Here is a 24391-nt window from a genome sequence, read left to right as displayed (position 1 = left end):
TTTCGTTCCCGTCCTGCCCCGCGGCCGGGCGGGGGGACCGGTGTTCCCAGCAGTCCCCGCGGCCTCGCTCGGGCCGGTTCCACGCCTTAGCCGCCACGGCCACCGCCGCCGCCGCCGCCGCCGGGCCTAGGGACCCAGACGCTGGTTTCCCGCAGTGAGAGTGAAACTCGACGTGTACCCCGCCGCGAAGATGGAGGGGCCTTTGTCGGTGTTCGGAGACCGCAGCACTGGGGAGGCGATCCGCTCCCAGAACGGTAAGGGCGAACAAGGCCTGGGCCGGGCCCACGGCGGTGCGCGGCTGCGGGCGCGGTGCCTTCCCTTTCTCTCCCGGGGGAGGGCCTGGGGTCCGCCACTTCGCGGTGGGCGGCAGCGCCCTTTCCCCGCAGGCGAGGAATTCCGGAGAGCCCCGCACGTTTTGGGGATGTGTCCCGCTGCGTGTGGTGGGCCGCGGGTGCCCGGGCCCTGGAACCAGAAAAGCGCTCCCGGGCCTGGAGAGCCAGCTCCCCGCAGGGACACGTGCCGGTCACGCCTCGAGTCCCCTTTGGTCCGGGTGCCCTGCGCCTCTCAGGTTCCGATTGTGACCAGCATGAGCGTGTATCTCAACCTTTGCGCCTCGTTTTAGGACCATTAGCCAGAGACTAGTCTTAATTGCTCGTTTCGCTGAGGAACGAATGGCCGCAGTCCAGATGACTTGCCCCTTGTACCCCATTGGTTGGCCTCTGCAGTAGATGCCGGGTGCTCCGTGTCCGGTTCCGATTCTTACCCGCCCATCGCTGACAGGTTTTGACGGTGCGGTTGGTTGAGGAAATTTCAGTTGAACGTTAGCCTACGTGGTACTTAAAGTGGGTTTTTCCTAGCAAACGGTACGAATTAGGCATTTGTTGTTGTTGAGCCTCTTGAGAGCGCGTACACGTTGAATGTATGGATGCCTGCCCATCTTATTTTAAGTAATTAAGGATAGATGTGTAGATTTGGGAAATCCGGAGGCTGTTGGATGTCATTTACTCACTTTAAGCTCGAATGGCTAGCATTTGGGGCAGTGGATTTAATTTTTTTTTTTTCATTTCTACAGTCATGGCTGCGGCTTCCATTGCCAATATTGTAAAAAGCTCTCTTGGTCCAGTTGGCTTGGATAAAATGTTGGTGGATGATATTGGTGTAAGTACACCTGTTTGTTACTTTAAAGGAAAATAACAGTGCTTAAGCAGTTAGCTATGTGAATTCTCTGTTTTTATCACAATGCTGGTATTGGAAGGTGTGGTAAAGGTGATAATGGATTTGTGTTAATTTAAAGGATGCCCTGTGTTTGCCAGTGATGGTGTTGTCTTTTTTCTTCCCTGCAAATTTCTTAGGATGTAACCATTACTAATGACGGTGCAACCATCCTGAAGTTACTGGAGGTAGAACATCCTGCAGCTAAAGTTCTTTGTGAGCTAGCTGATCTGCAAGACAAAGAAGTGGGAGATGGAACCACCTCAGTGGTAGGTAGTTTGTCACCTGGTAGATGGCTGTAGATTAGTTGTTTTCCCATAATTGAACTTGCGACAAAGTGAAGCCATAACCAAGTCATTTGTTTCTGAGTCAGAAATAAGTTATATACTTAAAAGTGAGAAAATTGAAGTTGTTTCTGGCATAATGATTCAGAAACAGAATTTGAAAATCAGTACTTACGGCTAGTTTGTAGAGATAATATAGTTGACTCATTTTAAATGTGGATTTTCACAAGTTTCATGAGTTTTTCAGCTACAACAATATGTATACATCGCATACAGAGGGTTTTTTTTTTTTTAAAGTTCTGTTTCTGTATTGCTTGGGTGGCTCAGTAAGTTAACGTCTGACTCTTGATCTCAGGGTCCTGAGTTCAAGCCCCTTGTTAAAAAAAAAGTTTTCTTCTCTCACTACCTGAAACTTAGAAGTTCCTAAAAATCTTCTCTTTATAGCTAGCTAGGGGAAGAATGTTACTGGTTTTAAACCAAAAAAAAAAAAAGATGTTTTATATTAAATGCTAATGGGCAATCTTGAGAGTTCACAATGGGAGTGCAAGAAAGTAAACATGAAAAATAACATGATACAAACTTCTCAGGATCATCCAGCAAACTGATGTAGTGTGCTTTGTAGTATAGAAACACTACTACTTGGTAAGGAGCAAATAATAGTTTGCTCTAAAACAGGCAGTGGTTTGTGGGGAAAATGTTTATATTTCTAGATTAAACTTCAAACCATGAAAAAATGGAATCTACCTCTTCTGAAATAACAAAAATAGTTTCTAAGTAACTTGTTTACAATATTATTAAAAATAAAGTGATTATAATTTCCCCAGAAGAAGCAGAGTTTTGATTTTTTAATGTCTTTAGAAGAATGTTTTTTTTTATTTTATTTAAATTCAGTTAATTAACACACAGTGTGTTATTAGTTTCAGAAGTAGAGTTCAGTGATTCCTCAGTTGCACATAACCCCCAGTGCTCATTACATCACATGCCCTCCTTAATGTCCATCACCCAGTTACCCCATCCCACCCACCACCATCTCCCCTCCAGCAACCTTCAGTTTGTTTCCTAAGATTAAGAGTCTCTTATGGTTTTTCTCCCTCTCTTTGTCACCTTATTTTGTTTTAACCTCCCTTCTCCTATGATCCTGTTCTGTATCTTAAATTCCACATGAGTGAAATCATATGATTGTCTTTCTCTGATTGACTTATTTGGCTTAGCATAATACTCTCTAGTTCTATCCATGCCCTTGCACATGGTAAGATTTTCTTTTATGATGACTAATATTCCATTGTGTGTGTGTGTGTGTGTGTATACACCACATAGAAGAATGGTTTTTAAAATAAACCAAGTAATAATCTAAAACAATATAGATCATAGGAGTAGTAAAGTCTTCAGTTGGTTCCTGTTGAGCACTTAATCTTTAAAGGTAGTAGATGTGTAGTTCTCTACTATTGTTCTGCAGAACTGGTTTGTAAGCCAGAACAGTTTTCAGGCTCCTATCAGCCTTTGGCCATTCGCATATAAAACACTGTAAGGGGCACCTGGGTGGTGCAGTCGGTTAATTGACTCAGGTCATGATCTCAGGGTTGTGAGATCTAGCCCCTTGTCAGCTCCATGCCTCCTGCTTAAGATTCTCTCTTCTCCTCTCAAAAAAAAAAACTGTACAGTTATTTTTTTTTTTTTTTTTTTCAGATTCCCAGTAAACAGTTATTTACCATCATAAGCATTCTGGTTGATAAAGCTAATCATTTTAGTGTTGTTTTTACATACACATTGCACATGTTGTCAGACTAAGAGCGATGAATGTTTTCTCAACAGGTTATTATTGCAGCAGAACTTCTTAAAAATGCAGATGAACTAGTCAAACAGAAAATTCATCCCACATCAGTTATTAGTGGCTATCGACTTGCTTGCAAGTAAGCTTGTTTGCATTCAGAGAAAATTTTACAGTATGTGATGTTATAGTTGTAAACAGTTTGTGTTGTTGAAATGTTAATGACTAAATTTTATTTTGAAAAAATGCTGTTCTATAGTAATACTTGAAGTAAGAAGTAGGGTAGTGTGGTGTTTTTTTTTCCCATTTGACTACCACATTTTCTCCCAATAATAGATTTTGGTGGCTATGCTTATGGGATATATTAAGACTGCCATGATCTGAAGAGGGAGGATTTATTTGTGTCCTCCTCCTATATGAAATGGCCAAACAGAAAATTGGTGCCTAACACATTTTGACAGTGATAAAACAAAAAAGCTTGAGTAGTGAATTTATAAATGTTTTCTCCCACACACTTCAAACAGGGAGGCAGTACGATACATCAGTGAAAATCTAATTATTAACACAGATGAACTTGGAAGAGATTGCCTGATCAATGCCGCTAAGACATCGATGTCTTCCAAAATCATTGGAATGTATCCTTGTGATGGTTCAATCAAGTTTAGGCTTTTTTGAAAGCAAGATCTTGGTTAGTTTTTGTGCTGAGTGATAACTGTATTAAAATTATTTGCTCCCTTCCTTGCTTTTCTAGGGGGAGAGATAATAAAGTGTCATAGTAATATGAATTGCAAGCAATGATAAATAGTACTCCAGTATTTTGATGGCATAATTAATGCTTGTTTCTTTGATGAGATTGCTAAAAGAAGTGCCTTTGAATTCCCTTGATTTTTGTGTGCACCCATTGTCCATTCCATGTCTCTTGTTCTCCTTAACTTTTGGCTTAGAAGTGGTGATTTTTTTGCCAATATGGTAGTAGATGCTGTACTTGCAGTTAAATACACAGACGTAAGAGGCCAGCCTCGCTATCCAGTCAATTCCGTTAATGTTCTGAAAGCCCATGGGAGAAGTCAGATGGAGAGTATGCTCATCAATGGCTATGCACTCAACTGTGTGGTGGGATCCCAGGGTAAGGCTTAGGATTTGATACTAAAGGCTAAAATTTGCTTTTTGTGGACTACATACTATATACGTCCTTTAGGTGAGCTATCCAAGACTAGCACTTACTGTTCTTTAGGAAAGCCCAGGGGAAAAGGAAATTGTACATCTAGGTTTTCAGTTTCGCTTGTGTAACTTAAGCACATAAAACTTAGGAAAAATGCAAGTTAAACAAAGTACATGGGTAGAGGCCATAAAAATTTGTAGGGTTAAATGTAATAAAAATGTAAATTTCTGTCTTTAAGGATAGTATAATTTAATATTTCTCACTACTTTTATCCTGCTTTAAGAATAGCTGTATTTTTAAATTGTAACATTGTTACAGTTCTTACAAAAGAATTTAATATGTTCAATTATAGGCATGACCAAAAGAATAGTTAATGCAAAAATTGCTTGCCTTGACTTCAGCCTGCAGAAAACAAAAATGAAGCTTGGTGTACAAGTGGTTATTACAGACCCTGAGAAACTGGACCAGATTAGACAGAGGTATGTTGAGAGTTTATTTTTGACCTTTGAAAGAGGTGTTTGTAAGTTATACTTCTTTTAGAGCAGGTGACAGTAAAAAAAGTATACTAAAAACAAGGAGTGGGGCACCTGGGTGGCTCAGTCAGTTAAACATCTGACTTGGACTCAGGTCGTGATCTCAGTGCTGAGATGGAGCCCCCTTATGGGCTCTGTGCTCAGCAGGGAGTCTGCCTGTCCCTCTGCTGCCCCCTGCCCCCCCATGCAATCTTTTTTAAAAAAAAAATAAAAACAAGGAATGTTACACTTCCTAGGTAACAGCAAGTAATCAACCAGTTGCCAGGTAGCAGAGAATGGTGATGATGCAACTGGATTATCTTAAGTGTGGGTGTCTTGGAGGACTTGAAAAATTAATTTTTATTTATTTTTTTTAAACTTGGTTATTTTGGGGACGCCTGGGTGGCTCAGTTGGTTGAGTGTCTGCCTTCGGCTCGGGTTGTGATCCCGGGGTCCTGGGATTGAGTCCTGCATCAGGCTCCCTGCTCAGTGAGGAGCTTGCTTCTCCCTCTCCCTCTGCCTGTCATTTCCCCTGCTTGTGTGCTCGTGCTCTCTCTCTCTCTCTCTGTGTCAAATAAATGAAGAAAGAAAATAAGTAAATAAGCTTGTGGTTTTTTTTTTATTTGAGAGGGTGGGGGGATGAGCAGGGGGCGAGGCAGAGGGAGAAGTAAGCTCCCTGCTGAGCAAGGAACCCGATGCGGGCCTTGATCCCAGAACCCTGGGATCATGACCTGAGGTGAAGGCACATGTTTAACCGACTGAGCCACCCGGGCATCCCGAAAAATTAATTTTTAACCGAAGTCAAACTTCTGCTGGAAAGTTAGAAAATGGTGGTGGCTTGGTGTTTTAAGATAGATTCGGTGATAAAAGTACTATGAAAATTTTGATTCTGTGTGTGATTAACATTAAAGATACATCCAAGAATGTAATTCCTCAGATAAGCAGTATAGCGTTGATTGCATGCTTGCTGTACACCAGGTGCTAGGGGATACTACATGGTTATGGACTGGTTAGCGTGCTAGAGAGCTAGAGTTCAGTTTGACTGCCTGCTTCCACTTGACCCGTATCGTTCACATATTTTTTTTAATGGTTAGTTGGTTTGTTAAAAAATAAACAGTAATTGACCCAAACCTACAAGAAATCTTTGCCAAGAGTCAGGCATGCTGTCTCCTTTTAGATCTGCATATGTACTTTTTTTCTTCCCGATAAACTGAAATTGTCCTTTCTTCCACCAAATTCCTCTAGTTTAAGTGTTCTCAAGCTGCATCTTCCGTTACTAGTTCTATTCCTTTCCTTTTCTAAATTCCAGTTGCAGCCCCTTTGTAGCTCTCTTAACCAGAAATAAAAGCCGTCTGCTCCCGGTACCCCCTATCCTTCCCCATCTCTTCACAGCTGGATGTCCCAAGTTTTTTATATAAAAACTGTTTTCTGATACTTTATTTCTCATGTTCTCAGTTCTGTTCTGTTCTCCAGTGGAGGACCATTTGCTAAAGTCACTAGTGGTGCCTAGGGTAAAATTCACTAGACACTTTGAATCTTCATTTGACCTTTATCCAGCTGGTTGACTACTCCCTTGGAACACTTGGGAGAGGTGGTGAGTGGCTTTGTGATACTTCCCTGTCTGTATTTGTCTGCCTGGGCAGCCCCGGGGTCTGCTCTGCTGTCCCCGGGATAACTCCTTGTCACTCCTAGGACTTCAGATACTATTTGTGTTGGAGACTTCCAAATCTGTTTGTCTGAGCTCCAGACACCTATGAACACTTCTTATGCATCCCAAAGTCAATGTTTAAAACTGAACTTAGGGTGGTACCCATAAATCTACTTTTGCCGTTTTAGTGCCGTTTTTTGCCCTTGGAGAAAACTAGGAAATATTCTTAACTCCTCTTTGTACCTCGTGCCTTTCTGTCTCCTAATCTCTAATCAAATCTCTTGCCAAGGCTGTTGTAGAGGCAGCCAAGCCAAGCTGGTCACCTGGGTTTCACGCTCTTTTTTTAAAAATTTTTATTTATTTATTTACTTGACAGACACAGTGAGAGAGGGAACACAAGCAGGGGGAGTGGGAGAGGGAGAAGCAGGCTTCCTGCGGAGCAGGGAGCCCGATGTAGGGCTCCATCCCAGGACCCTGGGATCATGACCTGAGCCGAAGGCAGACGCTTAACGACTGAGCCACCCAGGCGCCCCAACCTGGGTTTCACTCTTGTCCCCTCTCCCAGACTGTTTTCCACACAGCAGCCACGTTGACCTCATCACTTCCAAGGGCAGAGCTTTTTGTAGGTTTCCCATTGCTCTGGATAGATTTTAATTTCTTACATGTTTTTTTCGCTGTGGTCTGGCCACACCTGGAACTAAGATCCTCCAAACTCTTACCCTGCTGGTCCTTAGTAAGGTTCTTCCCTCTGCCTGTGACATACTCTCAGCCTACTGGTTTTGACTGGTTAATTTTTTACTTATTTTTTAGCTGGTCAGTCTCTCAAAGCAGCTTTTCTTTCTCCTTGGATCTAAATTCTACTCTACCCTGAGTTCTGTACTTGATCTTCCTGGGCCTTAGCATGGTTTTGTGTGTTTGTAGGACTCAGACTGTAAGCTCTAAAGTTAGAGCCTGAAGGATGTGCTTGGCTTCGCAGCTCCTGCCCACAGTGTGGCATCTAGCTCAGTATTCTCAGGGAGGTTAATTTGAGGTTCATCTTGAATTCATTTTACTTTAAAAATTCTTTGAATGGTGGGGCGCCTGGGTGGCTCAGTCGTTGAGCGTCTGCCTTCGGCTCAGGTCATGATCCCAGGGTCCTGGGATCGAGCCCCGCATCAGGCTCCCTGCTCCGCGGGAAGCCTGCTTCTCCCTCTCCCACTCCCCATGCTTGTGTTCCCTCTCTGGCTGTCTTTCCCTCTGTCAAATAAATAAAAACCTTAGGGGGGAAAAAAAATTCTTTGAATGGTAAGTGAGATTATTTCAGTGATTGGTATTTTGCCTTCTTCAAATCTGTTTCCCTTCCCCATACATAGCTTGCTTATGATTTCCGTCCTGTGTCTGCCTGCCTCTTGGCAGGCTTGCGTGAAGAACACAGGGGCGTCAGATGCACCTCTTGAAAACTGAACTCTTTCTCATCCTGCACCATTTTAGCCCAGGAACCATTGACTGACCCTCCCCATCACCTCAGCTATAAACTGAGACTTCTGTTCGGACCATCTGTTCTCATCAGACATGGTCTTTGATCTCCATTTACCACCTCCTTACCTCACTCCTCCATCTTGCCAGTGCAGTCTCCACCCTGACGTCAGGGGATCCTTTTGAAGACAGATTTGATAATACTCTTATTTAAAAATATTAAACTTGCTAACTAACAGTCCACACTCTAGCATCCCTACAAAAGGTTTTCCGTTTTCTGGTCCTACTGGCCATTTCAATGCTGCACCCCTCTTAACTCCAGACTTTCAGGCTTTCGTTGTCTCACCTGGCAGGCTGGAGTCTGGCCTCTCACCATCTCTGCATTCCATTGTAGTAACACTTTTTCAGAGCATGGTTGACACACCCTTCCCTTCCTGACCACAGTGTTTGGTTAGGAACTCCCACTGGGTGGGGGAGACAAGTGATAATTTTAAATTATTTGAACTTTTCTGTAAATTGATTTAAATTTTGGTCACAGAAGGGAATGTTTGATGTAATTTAATGTGCACTTATTTTGTGGAAAGTACTTGATGGAAGATAGAACTAGATTAACAACACAAAAGATAACTTTGGGTTATCATATCTTTGTAGAGAATCTGATATCACCAAGGAGCGGATCCAGAAGATCCTGGCTACTGGTGCCAACGTTATTCTAACCACCGGTGGAATTGACGACATGTGTCTGAAGTATTTTGTGGAGACAGGAGCTATGGCAGTTAGAAGAGTTTTAAAAAAGGACCTCAAACGCATCGCTAAAGCTTCTGGAGGTAGGGCTTCTGTTGGCTCCCAGCTGCGGTGTGTCACCAGCGTGTCTCTTTATGTTGGGATGTTCTCACTGAGCAGCTTCAAAAACAAAGTTTTTACTTACTCCCTTAATGCTTTGTGCTGCAGATACATCTTACAGAGCCACTTGTCATGTTACTGGAAAAGTTCTTTAACTGACTGAATTTCTTTACCTCAAAATGACATAGTTCCACGTTAGGATAAAAGGACAGCGGTTTGTCTGATGCCTGACTGCAAACCTTAAATTTGCACCTATACATTGCTTTTATCATAAATGTTTCTGAATTTAAGACAGGATAGGAAAACATTCATTGGAAAACCATGTTTACAGATCTTTGTCATCATTTTAATAGCAACTGTTCTGTCAACCCTGGCCAATTTGGAAGGAGAAGAAACTTTTGAAGCTTCGATGCTGGGACAAGCAGAAGAGGTGGTACAGGAGAGAATTTGTGATGATGAGCTGATCTTGATCAAAAAGTAAGCTGCTTTCTAAATTACAAAGCTGTACAGATTTTATTAGTGAGTAGATCACCTTCCCATTGATTTGCTGCTCTAGTCTTTCAGTGATAGGAGCGGTTATACGCATGGGAGAGAACAATGTTAGGCCGTGGTTAATGGAGGTGGAGTGACCATTTCATCTCCTCTGCGCAGCCCAGACACTGCTGCTCTGTGTCTGAATGAACTGTGTGAGCAGGATTCAGTTAAGGTGCTTACAGTGAATTTCTGTGTAGATTTATTTTATAAAAGTACTGATGTCAGAATTCTTTATTTTTTTGAATAGCACTAAGGCTCGTACATCTGCATCAATTATCTTACGTGGGGCAAATGATTTCATGTGTGACGAGATGGAGCGCTCTTTACATGATGCTCTTTGTGTGGTGAAGAGAGTTTTGGAGTCGAAATCTGTGGTGCCAGGTGGGGGTGCTGTAGAAGCAGCCCTTTCCATATACCTTGAGAACTACGCAACCAGCATGGTAAGAAGATCTAATAATGTGTCTTTTTCAAGAAGGGCACGGGACACCATCCCTGGCACTTGGTTGCTAAGGCCTTCTCTGAGGCCGGCACTGCTGCTGTGGGTTTTGTGAAGACAGCTCGTTGTCTTTCTTCTCAGGGGTCTCGGGAACAGCTTGCTATCGCGGAGTTTGCAAGATCTCTTCTTGTTATTCCCAACACACTGGCAGTTAATGCTGCCCAAGACTCCACAGATCTGGTTGCAAAGTTAAGAGCTTTCCATAATGAGGCTCAAGTTAACCCAGAACGCAAAAATCTAAAATGGTAAGCATACAGTTTGTCTCTTTCATGGTCATCCGTGTATTCTATGTGGTAGTTTAGCTTTGTTTTAAATTCAAGAAAGGTGATAGCTAGTGATTGTATTAGTGTGGGTGTATTTTAGTTAGCATCTCTGATTTCCAAATCTCTTCCTGCTTCTCTGGGTAGTCCCTGTACCTATACAAGGGTCCCAGAGGCAGAGGGGGATTGTTTTGGGGTGATCTGAATCTTCTGAAGCTGTCCCTGTTTAAGATGTTAAATGATGTTTAGAAACAGTATTTGTACTATCCTCTAACCTTTCTACAACTCCTTCAGTACTTCTCATTACTTGTCATCAGCTACTGTAGTCTTAGAGGTCTACCATAAGGTCCCAACATTTTCCAAGATGAACATTTGAGTGGAGTGGCCAGATTTAAAGAGCTGGAATGGGATTGGTCTACATTATATAAGAACCCGTTTATCGTTTGTTTTTTTTTAATTGCAGGATTGGCCTTGATTTGGTTAATGGTAAACCTCGAGACAACAAACAAGCAGGGGTGTTTGAACCAACCATAGTGAAAGTAAAGAGTTTGAAGTTTGCAACAGAAGCTGCAATTACCATTCTTCGAATTGATGATCTCATCAAATTACACCCTGAGAGCAAAGATGACAAGCATGGAGGTTACGAAGATGCCGTTCACTCGGGAGCCCTTGATGACTGATCTGCTTTCTCTTTTATTTATAACAATGTTGGATGCACTTCTCTTGTTCCTCGAGTATTACACATTAAAAAATAACAAGCTGTCAAGCCTTGGGTTCTTACGAAAGATGTTTTCCATCCTCACTTTGGTCCTGTGATTTCACATACTGTAATTTAGTACCTTTTTAGTTTAAAAAGAGATTAGGTTCCAGTTGAGTTTAGGCATGATTAATTGTTAAGCAATTTCATCCTCTTTGAACACACATGGCTATGCCCATCCCACCCCCGATGCACAGGGCAGCAACACCACGGTGTCCACCCATCCGCTCCATCGTGTGTAACAGGGTAACAAGAATCCGACAGCCAGATGCTCCAAGAGGGTGGCCCAAGGCTATAGCCCCTCCTTGAATGTTGACCTAAGAGGGAAAGGATACATACCATTTATTCTCTGGACATAGGGTAAAAATCCTAAATTATCTTTTCCCTTTTAATGTTACACCAGTAAACTGTCCTTTCAAATTCCACTTTTATTTTAACTGCTTAGGAACTTTATACCCATGTGACATCCACCCTACCTTACCAGTTTAGAAGAGTCACAATGCTCTGTTTGTGTCAAAAGTGAGTGGAGTCCAGGGGTTTCACCCTGGGAAGCAATAAAATAACCAATCCCAGCAGGAGCTTCCCAGTGTCCGCCCAGTTAACGAGACGGCCAGTACCTGCCACACTGTGGAGCTCTGTGTACCTAGGTTTTGCTGTTTACAATCAAATTTGCATTGCAAATGTTCACCTGCCTGCTGTCCTGGGGACTGCCTGCTCAGGCTTACCTTCTCTGGTTTTAATCCCAGTTCTTTAGTTACTGCAACAGAGAGGGCTGCAAAAGCTTCGTTGATCTCAAATATGTCCACATCCTCCAGGGACCAACCTGCTTTTGCAACCTAAGGGAAAGAGTAATGGAACAGAGGTCTAAAAACCCAGGTGGAATCTTTCTTGTAGATACTAGAACAACAGACTGTGATATTAAAGGATCTCTTAAGGGTTCCCACATGAACCTAGTGATACCAATTCTAAGACTATGGATAAAACATTCCTCTGGATTCTAAAAAAAAGTTTTGAAGCCAGTAACACGTTAAGCGTAGGTGAGATGATCTAGGTGATTCATCAGTTCCGCTAAAAAGCGTTACGATCCAAATGTTCTCGGCTGTTTTTGGCAGGGAAGGAGACTATAGAGATAAAACTACATGAATAAGCTCATTGAAGGCTAATGGGAAGGCTTTCATACAAGAGAAACAAAGCAAATGAAATAGGATCGGAATAAACAAAAGCTCAACCTTGGCATTTTGGAGTGGAGAGGATCTGAGCCAAGGTTTAAGAGGCGGAACTGAAAAGGGAACTACAGGGTGTTGGTCTGGTCCCAAAGAGGTTCGTTCTACCAACAAAGAACAGGTGCTAACATTCAGAATTAAACTCACAGCTTGCTTTATCGCTGGAATTGGTCCTGTCCCCATAATGGAAGGTTCCACACCTACTTGTGACCAGGAAACTATCTGTGCTAACGGTGTGAGCCCTCGATTCGCAGCCTCTGACTTCTTCATAAGAACCACAGCTGCAGCACCATCATTTATTCCTGTAAAATACGAACGTCTTCATTTCTGAAATGCTCATTAATTTGAGTTCTGTACCTGTGTCTACTTTCTCTAACACCTGGACACATGCGTCCAATTATTCTTAATACATCTTGGCAAAGTCACGTGCCATAATTCCTGTTTTACAGTGTAGTTAGAAATGCGAAGTTTGGTAATATGACCTAATTGACCACAACATTCTAACCAAAGGAAGTGGAAAGCTTACAAGACTGGGGGAGGGAAGAGTAATGAGAAGAAATGGGAGAAAGAGCCTTGCTCTCACATAAGGCATTGGGAGTTTCTGGTTTCGGAAAAGCATCAAGGTAGGAGATGAAACTTTGGTTCCCTAGTTTGCTTTTTCATTTGTATGTCTAGTTAGGATGTCAGGAAGTCAAATTCATTCTTTAATACATAGGTTAAGTCGAAAATAGGGCGATGATAAGTAATGATCAAATACGAGAAACTACATCTTCCCTTCAAGCAACTAAAGGTCTTAGCATAATTTGTACATAAATAATAAATGAAATGAAAAAGGCATTAATTTGGTAGACCTAGCAGAAGATGGTATTCCCCCAACTGCCCTTTGGGAAATCTAACCTGAAGCATTAGCTGGGGTGACTGTCCCTGTTCCATCTGTAAGAAAGTAAGGCTTTAACTTTGATACGGCTTCTATGTTGGTCCCATGGCGAGGAAATTCATCTGCTTTCACTTCAGTAAGACCTGAGCAAAGGAAGATGAATTAACCAAAATTAGTACAGAGATGGCCGTGAATGTATTAGGAATGGCGGAGTTCTCGAACATGATGCGTGAGGCTTCAGATTTGGAAAGGTTTATTTAAAAATTTATTAAAAAATACTTGCATTCCAACAGGAAAGCACACATAAAAAAGTTGCATGTTCAAACATTTCATAAGCACTGTCCTCATGAGATACTTTGAGTGTTTTCCACATCCACAGCCCCTTCTGAGGAAGGCAGTTCTTCGTGCAAAAGGTGGCTAAGGTGTGGGGCGTAGGACTTGCTGGTTACAACCGACATGATGAGGGAACGTCAAAGGCACTCTCCTAAGGGTTGGACATAAGCGATGGCACTTACGGGCAACAGAACAGTTTTCAGTAACAGCTCTTTGACCGGAGCATTCCATATTAGATAACAGCAAAGGACCCCAAAACATGCACCCTCATGAAATATGAAATGTATACAGACACATACAGGAAGTAATGGATGTTCTGAGGAGACTGAGCCTGGAGGGGCAAAACGTCACTGTTGCCTCCTAACGACCATGAGCCAATGCTCCAGTTTCTCACACAAAACCTGCTCCATCTACAGAACGGTGTGCACACTCTGGGACCAGGGGTGCTCGGTGCTGACACAGTGTCCCATGTTCTTTAGCCCCCAGCACCCCATAAACAAGACCCCCACCCTGCCATTTTCAGGCGTATCCAAGATCAATCTTTTCTTTGCAACCCAAAAGACATAACTAAGACACGATGTATAGACATTCCTGTGTATTATTTCTTGGAGTATTACTCTTACCTATAAATAGGCACGCCAATGTTCAAACCATTACAATCTATATACTCACCTTTTCTAGAAGATACGAAAACTGGTATAATCTCTTTGTCAAAATAGCCAGCTTTCTGCGCACTTTCTGTCCTGTTCTGGGACAGAACTGCAAACTTGTCCTGATCTTCTCTGCTCACTTGCCATTTTTTGGCTACATTTTCAGCTGTGAAAGAAAATAATAGTAATAAAGCAAAAGACAAACATTTTCAGGAACTGGCTTTTAGTAGCTCAGGTTTTTCACCTGAAACCGAGCACTGCACCCGCCCCCCCCCGCCAAGCAGGCCCGCTGACAGGCTGAGACAGTGCTCTGCAGCCGTCTGGCCTCCCACGGGCGATGAATTCAGGGAGGCTGCAGCGACTCTTAAGAAGTCATTTTTTTCTTTGCTTCCTTCCTTCTCTTTTCCTTTCTTTTTAACCGTCGACTTTCAGAAATGTCCTTCATGCAGATTCACCAACTGTTTATATTTCTACCCCATTTACTTCATCATTCTCTCTCTGAACCATCTGAGAAAAAGTTATAATCATGCCTCTTTATCCCTAAATTTTAATTTCGTTGTATATTTCCCCCAAATGGCCATTTTCTTACATAAGCACAGCTCTCAAAATCAGGAAATTTAACACTGACACAGGCCTATTATCTAATTCTTGGTCCATATTCCAGTTTCACCTTGTGTCTCAGGGATGTCCTTTGTGGCTAATTTGTATGTTCAGTCCAGGATCACGCCTTGCACTTCACTGGCAATCTCTTTAGTGTCCTTTTATTGGAACAGTTCCTCACACTGTCTTTGTGTTTCTTCACCTTGATATTTTTGAGGAGCAGGGGCCAGTTCTTTTATCAAATGTCTCCAATTTAGGTTTCAGATTTCCTCAAGATTAGATTAAGATTTTGCAGAAAAGCAGGTATCCCACTGACATGACCTTCTCAGTGAATCTTATCAGGATACTTGTGATATTAGTTTATCTCAGGTGGTGTGAGCTTTGATCACTTGGTTAAAGTGTCTCTACACTGTAAAGTTACTATTTTTCCATTTATAATTTTTTAAAAATTTTTATTTATTTGAGAGAGCAAGTGAGAGAGAGAGAGAGCACAAACAGGGGGAGGGGCAGAGGGAAAGGGAGAAGCAGACTCCCCGCTGAGCAGGGAGCCAGACGTGGGGCTCGATCCCAGGACCCTCATGACCTGAGCCAAAGACAGATGCTTAACTGACTGAGCCACTCAGGTGTCCCTCCATTTATAATTAATCAGGAAGTTACGGGAAGTTATTTTGACATTATGAAGAAATGTCTTCTTCCTCATCCAATTTCACCCACTACTTTTCACATTCCTGATTTTCTTATTGCATCCTGAACATTACACAGTTGCTATACTGTTGAACATCTGGATTTTATTATCTTTAGCAAGCATACTGAGTTTCATTCCCACTAACATACTGGCAGATCATCTGGATCCTTTTGAAGCTTATTTTTTTAAGCTTATTAGTTTGTGTCTAGAGTAGTCTTTACTCTGGGGCTAGAGGAACCCTGCCCCTAAACTGTGGTCTTTCTGAGATGTCAATGGAGTGTCCAGTGGGTTCAGTGAAGTTTCTACTCTGCATGGTCAGAACTCCTATGTCTCCAAGTAATCAATTCACAACTCCCTAGCAGCTGTTTCTACTGGACCTGGTAGGGTGTTGTCCTACACATGCATAGCTGAGTATTTGACCCAAGAGATGAGGGAACCCTTATGGAGATTTCTGGAGCTCCTTTCCTAGCTTCGTTCTCTCCAGTACTCTGCCCCTCAAACTCCAGGAATCTCAGCAGCTCCAAACTCTGACCTCGGCCTCCCCAGTTCAATGGCCACCATCCCCCCAGGTAGAAAGTCAGTGAGAGTGGAGTTTTCCCTTCTTTCAAGAATCTCGGGGCGCCTGGGTAGCTTAGTCGGTTAAGCATCCGACTCTTGATCTCAGCTCAGGTCTCGATGTCAGAGTCATGAGTTTAAGACCCACGCTGGGCTCCACGCCGGGTGTGGAGCCTACTTTAAAAAAAAAAAAAAAAGAATCTCAGTCTTGCAACTGACTGCATTTGAGGTAGAGGTGGGGTTGGTGTGGGCAAGTCCCCCACTCTCGTCCAGGGGAGCCCTAGAGCAGCCCCCTGGGGAGGGGACCCCAGAAGAAGGGCAACAAATTGCTCTGGGTGGGGGAAAGCGAGGTGCTCTGCTAACCTGCCCCTCCCTCATCACGGGATTCTGTGGGGCAGAAAGAGGGAACTTGAGGCCCCAGTGCCCTGACAGGAATCTTCAAACAGCTCTCTCAACTTTTTCGGATGTTGCCCAAACCTGGGGTCTATTACTTCCCCTGGGCCAAGATCCGGACATGGGCACACTGAGAACATTCAGCAGGCTGTGGCTGTGTGACATGACTCAATCCCGAATGACCCTGGGGGCTCAGCATGGATCTGACAGCACAGGATCCTGGTCTGCACCAAGTTGGTGGAGCCGTTCCAAGCCCAGTTAGACTCCCAGTACCTTGTCCTTGGGGAGCTCGAACACCAGAAACGGAGGAACATGTTCCTCTATATAAATCTAGGAGGCAGGGTTTCCCAAGGCTGACAGGAGGAAAGAGCTGATAGGCATCAGACGGAGGCTCCGTGGGGAAGCCCTGACTGTGTGGAAGGAATGCATCTACCCTTGCTAGAACAAGCCCTCCAGGAGCAGAGGAGGTACCAGCAAGAGAGTGGGAGCAGTTCCTGGCAACCGTCCCCCACAACCTGCTCCTGAGGCCACGCCCACTGGAGATGCCTGCATCACTGTGGAGAACATGCAGGACCTTCCCCAGAGTGACAGCCTTTGTCCAGAAGCAGAGAGAAGGGGAGTGGGGGGTGGCTGCTAATTTGGATTGTTCCAGACACCCCCTGCCAGGAGCCTGCAAGAGGCCGAGCTGTGGGGTGCTGGGGGCTGAGCCTTGAGTGGGAATGTGGAGGGTTCTGGAAGGTCCTCACAAATAAGGGCCCCAGCAGCGTGTAAAAAAAAAACAGAATCTCAGGCTTATATGATTGTTGGTCAGTATTTGAAAACAGTAGCTTGGGGCGCCTGGGTGGCTCAGTTGGTTAAGTGACTGCCTTCGGCTCAGGTCATGATCCTGGAGTCCCTAGATCGAGTCCCGCATCGGGCTCCCTGCTCAGCGAGGAGCCTGCTTCTCCCTCTGACCCTACCCCCTCTCATGTGCTCTCTCTCAAATAAATAAATAAAATCTTTAAAAAAAAAAAAAGAAAACTGTAGCTTGATATATTTTGACCATTTTTATATTTGTCTATATTAGAGAGTCTAGTCTTTACTAATTACTACATCATGGCCTGAGTCTTTTTTTTTAAACGCAACAGAAATTTATTTTCTCATCTCCGATCAAGGTGTGAGCAGGTCTGTTTTCTCCTGAGGCCTCGCTCCCAGCCGCCTTCTCGCCAAGTCCGCACACGGTCTTTCTCCCGGGCTCACATCTCCCGTATTTCGTCCTCTTCTTACAAGGACGCAGTTAGACGGCATTTGGGGCCACGGTAAAGGTCTCGTTTTAACTTAATTACTCCTTAAAAGGCCCTAACTCCAAATACAGTCACGTTCTGAGGTCCTGCGGTTTGGGCTTCAACATAGGACTTTTGGAAGGTCGTAATTCCGCCCGTAACACCTCAGAAAGGGCTTGGGAGCTGGATTTTCAGGGACAGCCTCTGGTGACGTTGAGACAGTCAGCTGTTGTAACACACTTCGAGAACCCCTGGCCTGGCCTCGACGACCAGGAAGACCCCGGCCCGGCGCACACAGAGGCTGCCGGCGTGTGGCCACACTCTCTAGCCATCCCTGCTGCTGCTGTAGCTCACGGGGGCCAAGACGCCTTAGCTCCTCACTGCTCCTCTGCCTGGACACACACTGTCCCCTCTGCTTAGACTCTTGCTCTTTCCCCCACTTTCTCATCTGACTTCCGTCTGACTTCTACTTCTCCTAGACCCAGAGCCACTGCCACCTACATTTAAGGGTGTGTAACCTCTCAGGGCTTGTTTCTTCAACTAACTCTACAATGAAATGTTCCTTCTGTTCTTGAGTTTTACGTTCCAAAAGTGGGAAAGACAGGAGCTCGTTGGATTTTCTGGCTGCTCCGCTGGTTCACCTGGACCGCAGGCGACTAAGGCAGGCCGGGTGGCACAGCACAAAGGCAGCGTGAGGCACGAGAAGTACCCGGTCATCTCTGATAACCGCCTTGGCCACACAACCGCGGTTCGTGGGCCCTCGTTTCTTCCCACAGTAAAATGGGAGATTGCTCAGAGCTCGGGAGCCCCGCCCACCTCTAACCTGCAAAGGTCAAGGAGTCACAGCGGGGGGGACATGCTATTTCCTCAGTTGGGCTCAGCAAAGCGGAAGGAGCCCTGCCATCTGTGATGCAGAATGATCAGGACATGGTCGCTGCCCTTCAAGAGCAGAGAGCACCTGCAAAGCTGACAATTATAGGATCTCTTGTAAACCTTTCCGCCCTTGGTCTGTTTTCGGCTGTGTCTGCCTTACCTGTAATGCCCATGTGGTAGCTGTGGAATGCGTCAGTAAGCCCGTCACAGAGTATGCTGTCGGCCAGTGGCATTTCCCCAATCTTGACTCCTGCCCTCAAATGAATCAAGTGAGGAGCCTGGAAACAAGAAATACAAATGGATTTAGGATTGTTTGACACTAGTCCTCTCCTTAGGATCCCACCCAAAACTATCCAGTGGTTCCTCAGTCTTCACCTAGACCCCCCTCTGTGACCCACAATTCTGGCCCACCCTCTTCCCCACCCAGGGTCTGGGGCCTGAAGACCCTTGGAATCAGAAGACTACTCTATCCTGCCTACTCCTGAGAAGCTGTTACTCTCCTACCTACCTATTTCCATTTACCGCCAAATCTCTCCATTCTGTGTCCTATTTCCTTAAGGACCTCATTTATTCTTTCCAAAGAGGCAACAAGTTATCTGTTAAATGAGGAGCTCATCTAAAAGCATAAATGATGCTAACAGTGTGTCACTTATTTTGATAAAAGACATAATGCCTATAATGAGAATAATCAGGTTGCCTAATTAACTAATGGGAAGGGATTTCTGGGTGGGGAGCTTCTTAACTCCTACCAATTCAACAGCAGCTATAATAGGATGGAAACATTTGGGAGTCAGAAGATCTCTATTTGAATTCTGGCTCTGGGCCTCAGTTTCCTGATCTGTAAATTGGGAATGATACCACCTACCCTCTGAGGGCTATTGTGACGGTTATGTATAAAAGCACCTTGTGAAGTACCACACAGACACTGGTGCAGTCCCTTCAGTCACTCTGATCCTGTTTAGTACCTTCAACTTACCTCCTCCTGGGCCTCAGCAATTGCTGAGCAGAATCAGCCTCTGTCTAGGGGATCCCCAGGTCAGACCCCGAACTGCCTGTAGGAAGCAGGGGATATACTTTTTCCTTTTCACTGCCGTGCCAATTTGAGGGCTGGACCTTGGTGAAACAAATCCCGCCTGGTCCTCTTTTCCACATTCTATGCTTCCAAAAGGTCAACTAAATTGGGTCCCTGGGGTCCTCCTCGTCAAGTGCAGGACAGTAAGTGAAAACATCTGCTTTTGACTTTTCCCCACAATGAGAAAAAAATTTGAGATGAAGGATACCAACTGACTAATGTTATAGGTTTAATTCAGAAAATATTTTATGCTTTGGTAACATTTTAGAAAAAAGTATATTCTGTTCCAATCACACTGGCTGATGGGCTTTTTCTACAACCTGGATCTCCCATGCAACTTGGAAGACGAATTAACAACCAGGTAGAGGGACACCTGGGTGGCTCAGTCAGTTAAGTGTCTGCCTTGGGCTCAGGTCACAATCCCAGAATCCTGGGATCAAGCCCCGTGTCAGGCTCCCTGCTCAGTGGGGAGCCTACTTCTTCCTCTTCTTTTGTCCCTCCCCTCCCCCCCCAGCTCATGCTCTCACTCTCTCTCAAATAAATAAATAAAATCTTTTAAAAAATAAAAATAAAACCATCCAGATAGGGATTCAAAGTTGAATCCATTTTTTCAGGGTTTACGGTTTGGTTTCAGCTCTTCTATGGGTCAGTTTACTCCGCTATGGCACGGACATGAGTTTATTAGTGAGAGGTGAGTGACAGCCAACTCTCCAGAGGCCTTACCTTGCTCATACTTTCCATGCCTCCTGCAACCACAATGCTGGAGTCTCCTATCCCTACTGACTGGGCTGCAAGGCACACGGCTTTTAGGCCTGACCCACAGACCATTTGGCAGCTCCATGCTGGAACCGAGTAAGGGATTCCTGCACCCACACTGGCTTGTCGAACAGGATTCTGCCCACAACCTGGCAGAGGGAACACAGAGACCTCACAGTAATCAAGGAGAAGGGCAAAATATTTAGATCAAAGTGCACAGATATTAGATTAACAACTGGGCTCCTGTCACTTCCCAGTCAAGCTGAACCAAGCCACACTCCCAACCAGACAGAAAAGGCCCATGTCCACTCTATACTTGCCACTCTAGCCCCTGAATATGGATTATCCTTTGCTTGTGGACATAAGCTTTCTTTTCCACAAGGAAGTTATTAATATCATAAGAAGGAAATGTTCTTCTGGTGATCTTTTGACAGAGCTTGAATAAGCACACTCTCTTCTAAACACAGGGCAGAACTTGGGCATTATTCATGTTTCTAACTAGGGCTATGAGCTTCCATGATCATGGCTTAAGACATCTAGCATGGTAAGAGGGTTAAAGAGGAAAACTTCTTCCCTTCCTTGATATTCATCACACATGGTTAACCGGTTATGTAACAAGACATGTACAAAATCAGAACTGACAAATACCTTTCTATAATTCAACTGTGGGGACTTCCTTCAGGGAATGGGAAGAAATACATTACACATATAATCGTAGCAGGGAAGAGAATGGAGTGGAAAGTTTCAAATATTCTCAGTACCCATTGTCTATTATCAAAGGATCAATACTTATACAGTGGTCACTCTGCTGCCAATTTCAGATACACCCACACCTAGTACCTTTCCTCAGTGAGTTTGTTAGCAAAAACCAGCACATGGGTCACAGACAAAAATTTAGAGATTATATTCATCACAATGTTCTTTATCTGGGATTAGACTGGTAGCCCTGAGACTGAGAGTGAAAACAGATACAGGAGAAATTATTAAAAAGAACGAGGAGCACCTGAGTGGCTCAGTTGGTTAGGCAGCTGGCTCTTGATTCTGGCTCAGGTCATGATCTCAGGGCCCTGGGATTGAACCTCAAGGCGAGCTCCAAGCTCAGCAAGCAGTCTGATTGAAGATTCTCTCTCTCCCTCAGCCCCTCCCCGTGCTCATGCACACACACTCTCTCTCTCAAATAAATAAATCTTAAAAAAAAAAAAGGAATCAAAATACCTCTGAATTAAACTCATAGCATGTTAGTTAATAAAAAAAAGACATTATTTAAGGCTCCTGCTTTTGAAGCTACAATTAATTACATATGCATTTAAGTAAATAACTCCTTCATAAAAATATTATATGTCTATTCATAACCCCCATCTTCAAGGTAAGAAATGAGTGTTACACATAATTAACTAATAGCCTGGCATTTAGCAGAGTATGAGTTCCATGAGAATGAGGATTTCTATCTGATATGAACACTGCTTATCCCTAGTGGAAAGAATAGTGCCTGGAGCACAGCAGGTGCCCAGGTAGTATTTTTACAGGATTGTGGAGGGCACGTAGGCTTAAGGAGCCGGACAGGTGAGGGTTCAAATACTAGCTGCACTTCAAACTGTGCCCCTGAAAATCTCATTTAATCATTTGCAGAACAGATAATACGATTCAACGGACTTACGGAGAGGATTCAATAAAGCAATGAAAGCACTAAGCAGAGTGCTTTAAAGGCCCAGCATTCAGCAGGTCCTCAATGAACATAGCTATTATTTGTATTTTAATTATGTGGAGATACTAGAGAGGACAGATGTGGAAGAGATAACAGAGAAACCAGCATGACGGACCCTATGGCAACTAAGTCTGAATCGTGGGTCTGGGAAGGAAGGAGGATGTGGGCTGAAGGCAGCCAGTCTGAGAATATTACATATTTTAAAGCCCTTGAGAGTCATGACAAAGTGGTAGGCTCCAACTTTATGGCCCCTAAGGACAATTTGAGAAAGGATAATCGGGAATTGCAACTACAAAACTATCAAGTGAATATAACAAAAAATGGGCCAGGTCTCAGACAGGGTAAGGACAAAAGTTGGTTGTAAGTGAGCATTACCAATTACCGCTAGGAACAATTAGAATTTATGCTACTGAGTGAGCATGAATCTAGTTGTGTGTTTGTTGTTGTTGTTTTGAGATTTTATTTATTTATTTGACAGAGGGAGACACAGTGAGAGAGGGAACACAAGCAGGGGGAGTGCCCCTCATGAATCTAGTTATTAATAACCAGGAATTGTCAGCGGTCACTGGTCTATAAACTCAGTGGGAACCAGAAGTGAGACTGGAGCACTCTTGGTGACTCACCTGTCCCCACCCAGGGAGTGACAGCCCTGTGAGGAGCAGGAGGTGAGCCTTATGGGGCCCGGGGCAAGGACCTCACCTGTGTTGTTGGAGCCCTGTCGCCAGCACCTGGCACAGTGCAGGGCACAAAGGAGGAATTCACACATTTGGGCTAGATGTGTGGCACTTTAGGGGCGTATGGAGGGCCGTGTGTACTCTTGATGGGTGTGCTGGGCCTGGTTCTAAAGAACGAAGAAGGCCGTGGAGGACGGTGGCCTAGTCCAGGTTCATCAGAAGACGCCTAGGAAAGTCGCACGGCGTTAGGCTGGACAGTAGCCAGTGACGGGGGCTTGGCAGGGGGGCAGCAGGAAGAACCCCGACAGCGGGAACTCCGTGAGCAGACCTCCGGAGTTAAGAACTTCAGTTTCGGGAGCGGGAGGGGTGAGGGGGGCGTCGATGGGCGGCTTCCAATGACCCTGACCTCCGCCGGGACCTCTGAGGAATTACCTGCTGCCAAGACGTGTCCAAATATGACCTCCGACACCTCTTCGGGAGCCACGGCGGCTCTCTTCAGGACTTCTTTGATGACGGTCGCGCCCAGGTCATGGGCAGGGACGGAGGCTAAGGCACCATTGAAGGAGCCTAGGGAAGAAGGGGAAGCTCGGGCGATGAGCACGGCGCCCAGCGCGGCTCGAGCGGGCACGGAGCGGACCCGCGGGAAACCCACGCATCCATTTCCCAAGCGCCAGCAGATGCGCTCGGCCCACGCTTCCCTAACAAAAGGGGTCCACAGTCCCGCGCGCCCAAGGGCTGTGAAATCTCCACAGCGCTAAGCACCGCACGGCAACTCTCAGCAATCCTCCATTCGCCAGCGCGGCCCCGCTCGGACCACCCAGCGACCCCGCCCCTGCGGCCACGGGCCGACATGGTTCCTCCAGGAGCTGGCCAACCAGAGGACTCGAAAGAGAGCGCCTACCTTCGCCAGCCAATGGGAAGGCAGGGCGGCACGGTGGTTCTACCCGGGGACCCAATCGGAGCACGCGAGGCGGAGTAGGCCTCAGCGGGCGAGGATGGGGTGGGGCTGCCGGCCGGCAGGCCCGAGAAGGCGCGGAGTGCCGGTTCCGGGGCACCCCAGGGGTTCCGGGGTCCCCGCGGCTGGACCGCCGCCGGCCACTTACCTATGGCGGTCCGAGCCGCAGAGACGATGACCACGGGATCAGAGCCTGCACTCATCCTGCCGCACGACCACTTCTCGAGCTGCTGCCGGCCTGGCGCGGCGGGCGAGTGAGGCAAAACCTCGCTCGGCCGCTGACAGGCCGCGCCGGGGGGCGGAGCCGCAGGCCGCCCCGCCTCCGCCTCCGCGGGCGTCAGTGCGCAGGCGCGACGGCGGGGCGCGTGGCGGTGAGGTGGGCCGTGAGGGGGCCTAGGCGGTGGGCCGTGAGGGGGCCTAGGCGGTGGGCGGGCCCGCGAGGGCCCGGGCCCGGGCCGAGACACACGCCACCCTCACCTCAGGCCCTTATCCGAACACCCCAGTGTTGTAGCTTGTCTTGACGTTTTTGTTTTGGGGGGCGAGGGCAGGTTTTCTGAACTTAGTGTTTTTCGAGCCAGTGAGCACCACCCAGCGGTGACAGTAGTGCCCCACGTTCAGCCCAGGACCCGGATCCCAGTGGTGAGGATGTGGGTGCGAATCCTGCCAGCTGCAAGCCTGCGGGCGGTTCTTTTGCGTGCTTCTGCTCTGGTGGCTTCGAAAGCTCCTCTCCGTGTTGCCTGGGCGCCAGTATCATCCATTCATTAGAGGTTAACTTGGTTCTCCTCTGGGCAAACCCTTTTCAGTGCCTTCCTGCGGGGTTGGCACCACTTGCCTTACAATTATGCTG

General features: G+C 45.6%; 2 protein-coding genes and 2 non-coding genes across 5 annotated transcripts; 3 read left to right on the top strand and 1 right to left on the bottom strand.

The window, feature by feature from the left end:
• Window positions 1–5: 5 nt before the first annotated feature.
• On the top strand, window positions 6–10940 carry TCP1 (t-complex 1). Its single transcript, XM_045865838.3, has 12 exons — window positions 6–254; window positions 1073–1158; window positions 1353–1481; window positions 3309–3406; window positions 3789–3899; window positions 4209–4390; window positions 4779–4905; window positions 8693–8868; window positions 9238–9361; window positions 9666–9858; window positions 9996–10159; window positions 10638–10940. Exons 1-12 carry the CDS (start codon window positions 191–193, stop codon window positions 10852–10854), a joined length of 1671 nt encoding a protein of 556 aa, XP_045721794.1. The 5' UTR covers window positions 6–190; the 3' UTR covers window positions 10855–10940.
• On the top strand, window positions 3564–3703 carry LOC123838085 (small nucleolar RNA SNORA29). Its single transcript, XR_006789419.1, has one exon. It is a non-coding gene; the product is annotated as a small nucleolar RNA SNORA29 (small nucleolar RNA).
• LOC123838080 (small nucleolar RNA SNORA20) lies at window positions 9417–9546 on the top strand. The gene has a single exon (XR_006789415.1). It is a non-coding gene; the product is annotated as a small nucleolar RNA SNORA20 (small nucleolar RNA).
• On the bottom strand, window positions 10848–23849 carry ACAT2 (acetyl-CoA acetyltransferase 2). 2 transcript variants are annotated; one of them, XM_045865839.2, is made up of 9 exons: window positions 23693–23849; window positions 23022–23156; window positions 20178–20359; window positions 18543–18660; window positions 14037–14180; window positions 13052–13174; window positions 12302–12456; window positions 11657–11767; window positions 10848–11248 (listed from the first exon to the last, which is right to left on the bottom strand). In XM_045865839.2, exons 1-9 carry the CDS (start codon window positions 23745–23747, stop codon window positions 11078–11080), a joined length of 1194 nt encoding a protein of 397 aa, XP_045721795.2. In that variant the 5' UTR covers window positions 23748–23849; the 3' UTR covers window positions 10848–11077. The 2 variants fall into 2 exon arrangements, with proteins under 2 accessions (XP_045721795.2, XP_054361603.2); XM_054505628.2 differs by lacking the exon at window positions 23693–23849 and adding an exon at window positions 22615–22815 and having other exon boundaries at window positions 23022–23162.
• Window positions 23850–24391: the final 542 nt, after the last annotated feature.

The sequence above is a fragment of the Mirounga angustirostris genome, unplaced genomic scaffold (genome assembly GCF_029215605.1).
Source record: "Mirounga angustirostris isolate CCGP_5_RB_7025 unplaced genomic scaffold, mMirAng1.0.hap1 SCAF_8, whole genome shotgun sequence".
NCBI lineage: Eukaryota > Metazoa > Chordata > Mammalia > Carnivora > Phocidae > Mirounga > Mirounga angustirostris.
The sequence above is the reverse complement of the archived record's forward strand: the minus strand, read 5'-3'. Positions and strand labels throughout refer to the sequence as shown.

Bases quoted from the DNA above. Each gene is read 5' to 3' on its own strand.
- TCP1 (XM_045865838.3), top strand. From the start codon at position 191: ATGGAGGGGCCTTTGTCGGTGTTCGGAGACCGCAGCACTGGGGAGGCG. The intron at 1,482-3,308 runs GTAGGTAGTTTG...TTTTCTCAACAG, and splicing joins GAGATGGAACCACCTCAGTG to GTTATTATTGCAGCAGAACT. The intron at 9,859-9,995 runs GTAAGAAGATCT...CTTTCTTCTCAG, and splicing joins AGAACTACGCAACCAGCATG to GGGTCTCGGGAACAGCTTGC.
- ACAT2 (XM_045865839.2), bottom strand. From the start codon at position 23,747: ATGAGTGCAGGCTCTGATCCCGTGGTCATCGTCTCTGCGGCTCGGACC. The intron at 12,457-13,051 runs GTTAGATTTCCC...CGTATTTTACAG, and splicing joins CACCCCAGCTAATGCTTCAG to GAATAAATGATGGTGCTGCA. The intron at 11,768-12,301 runs GTGAGTTTAATT...TCTTTCCCTTAG, and splicing joins TTCCAGCGATAAAGCAAGCT to GTTGCAAAAGCAGGTTGGTC.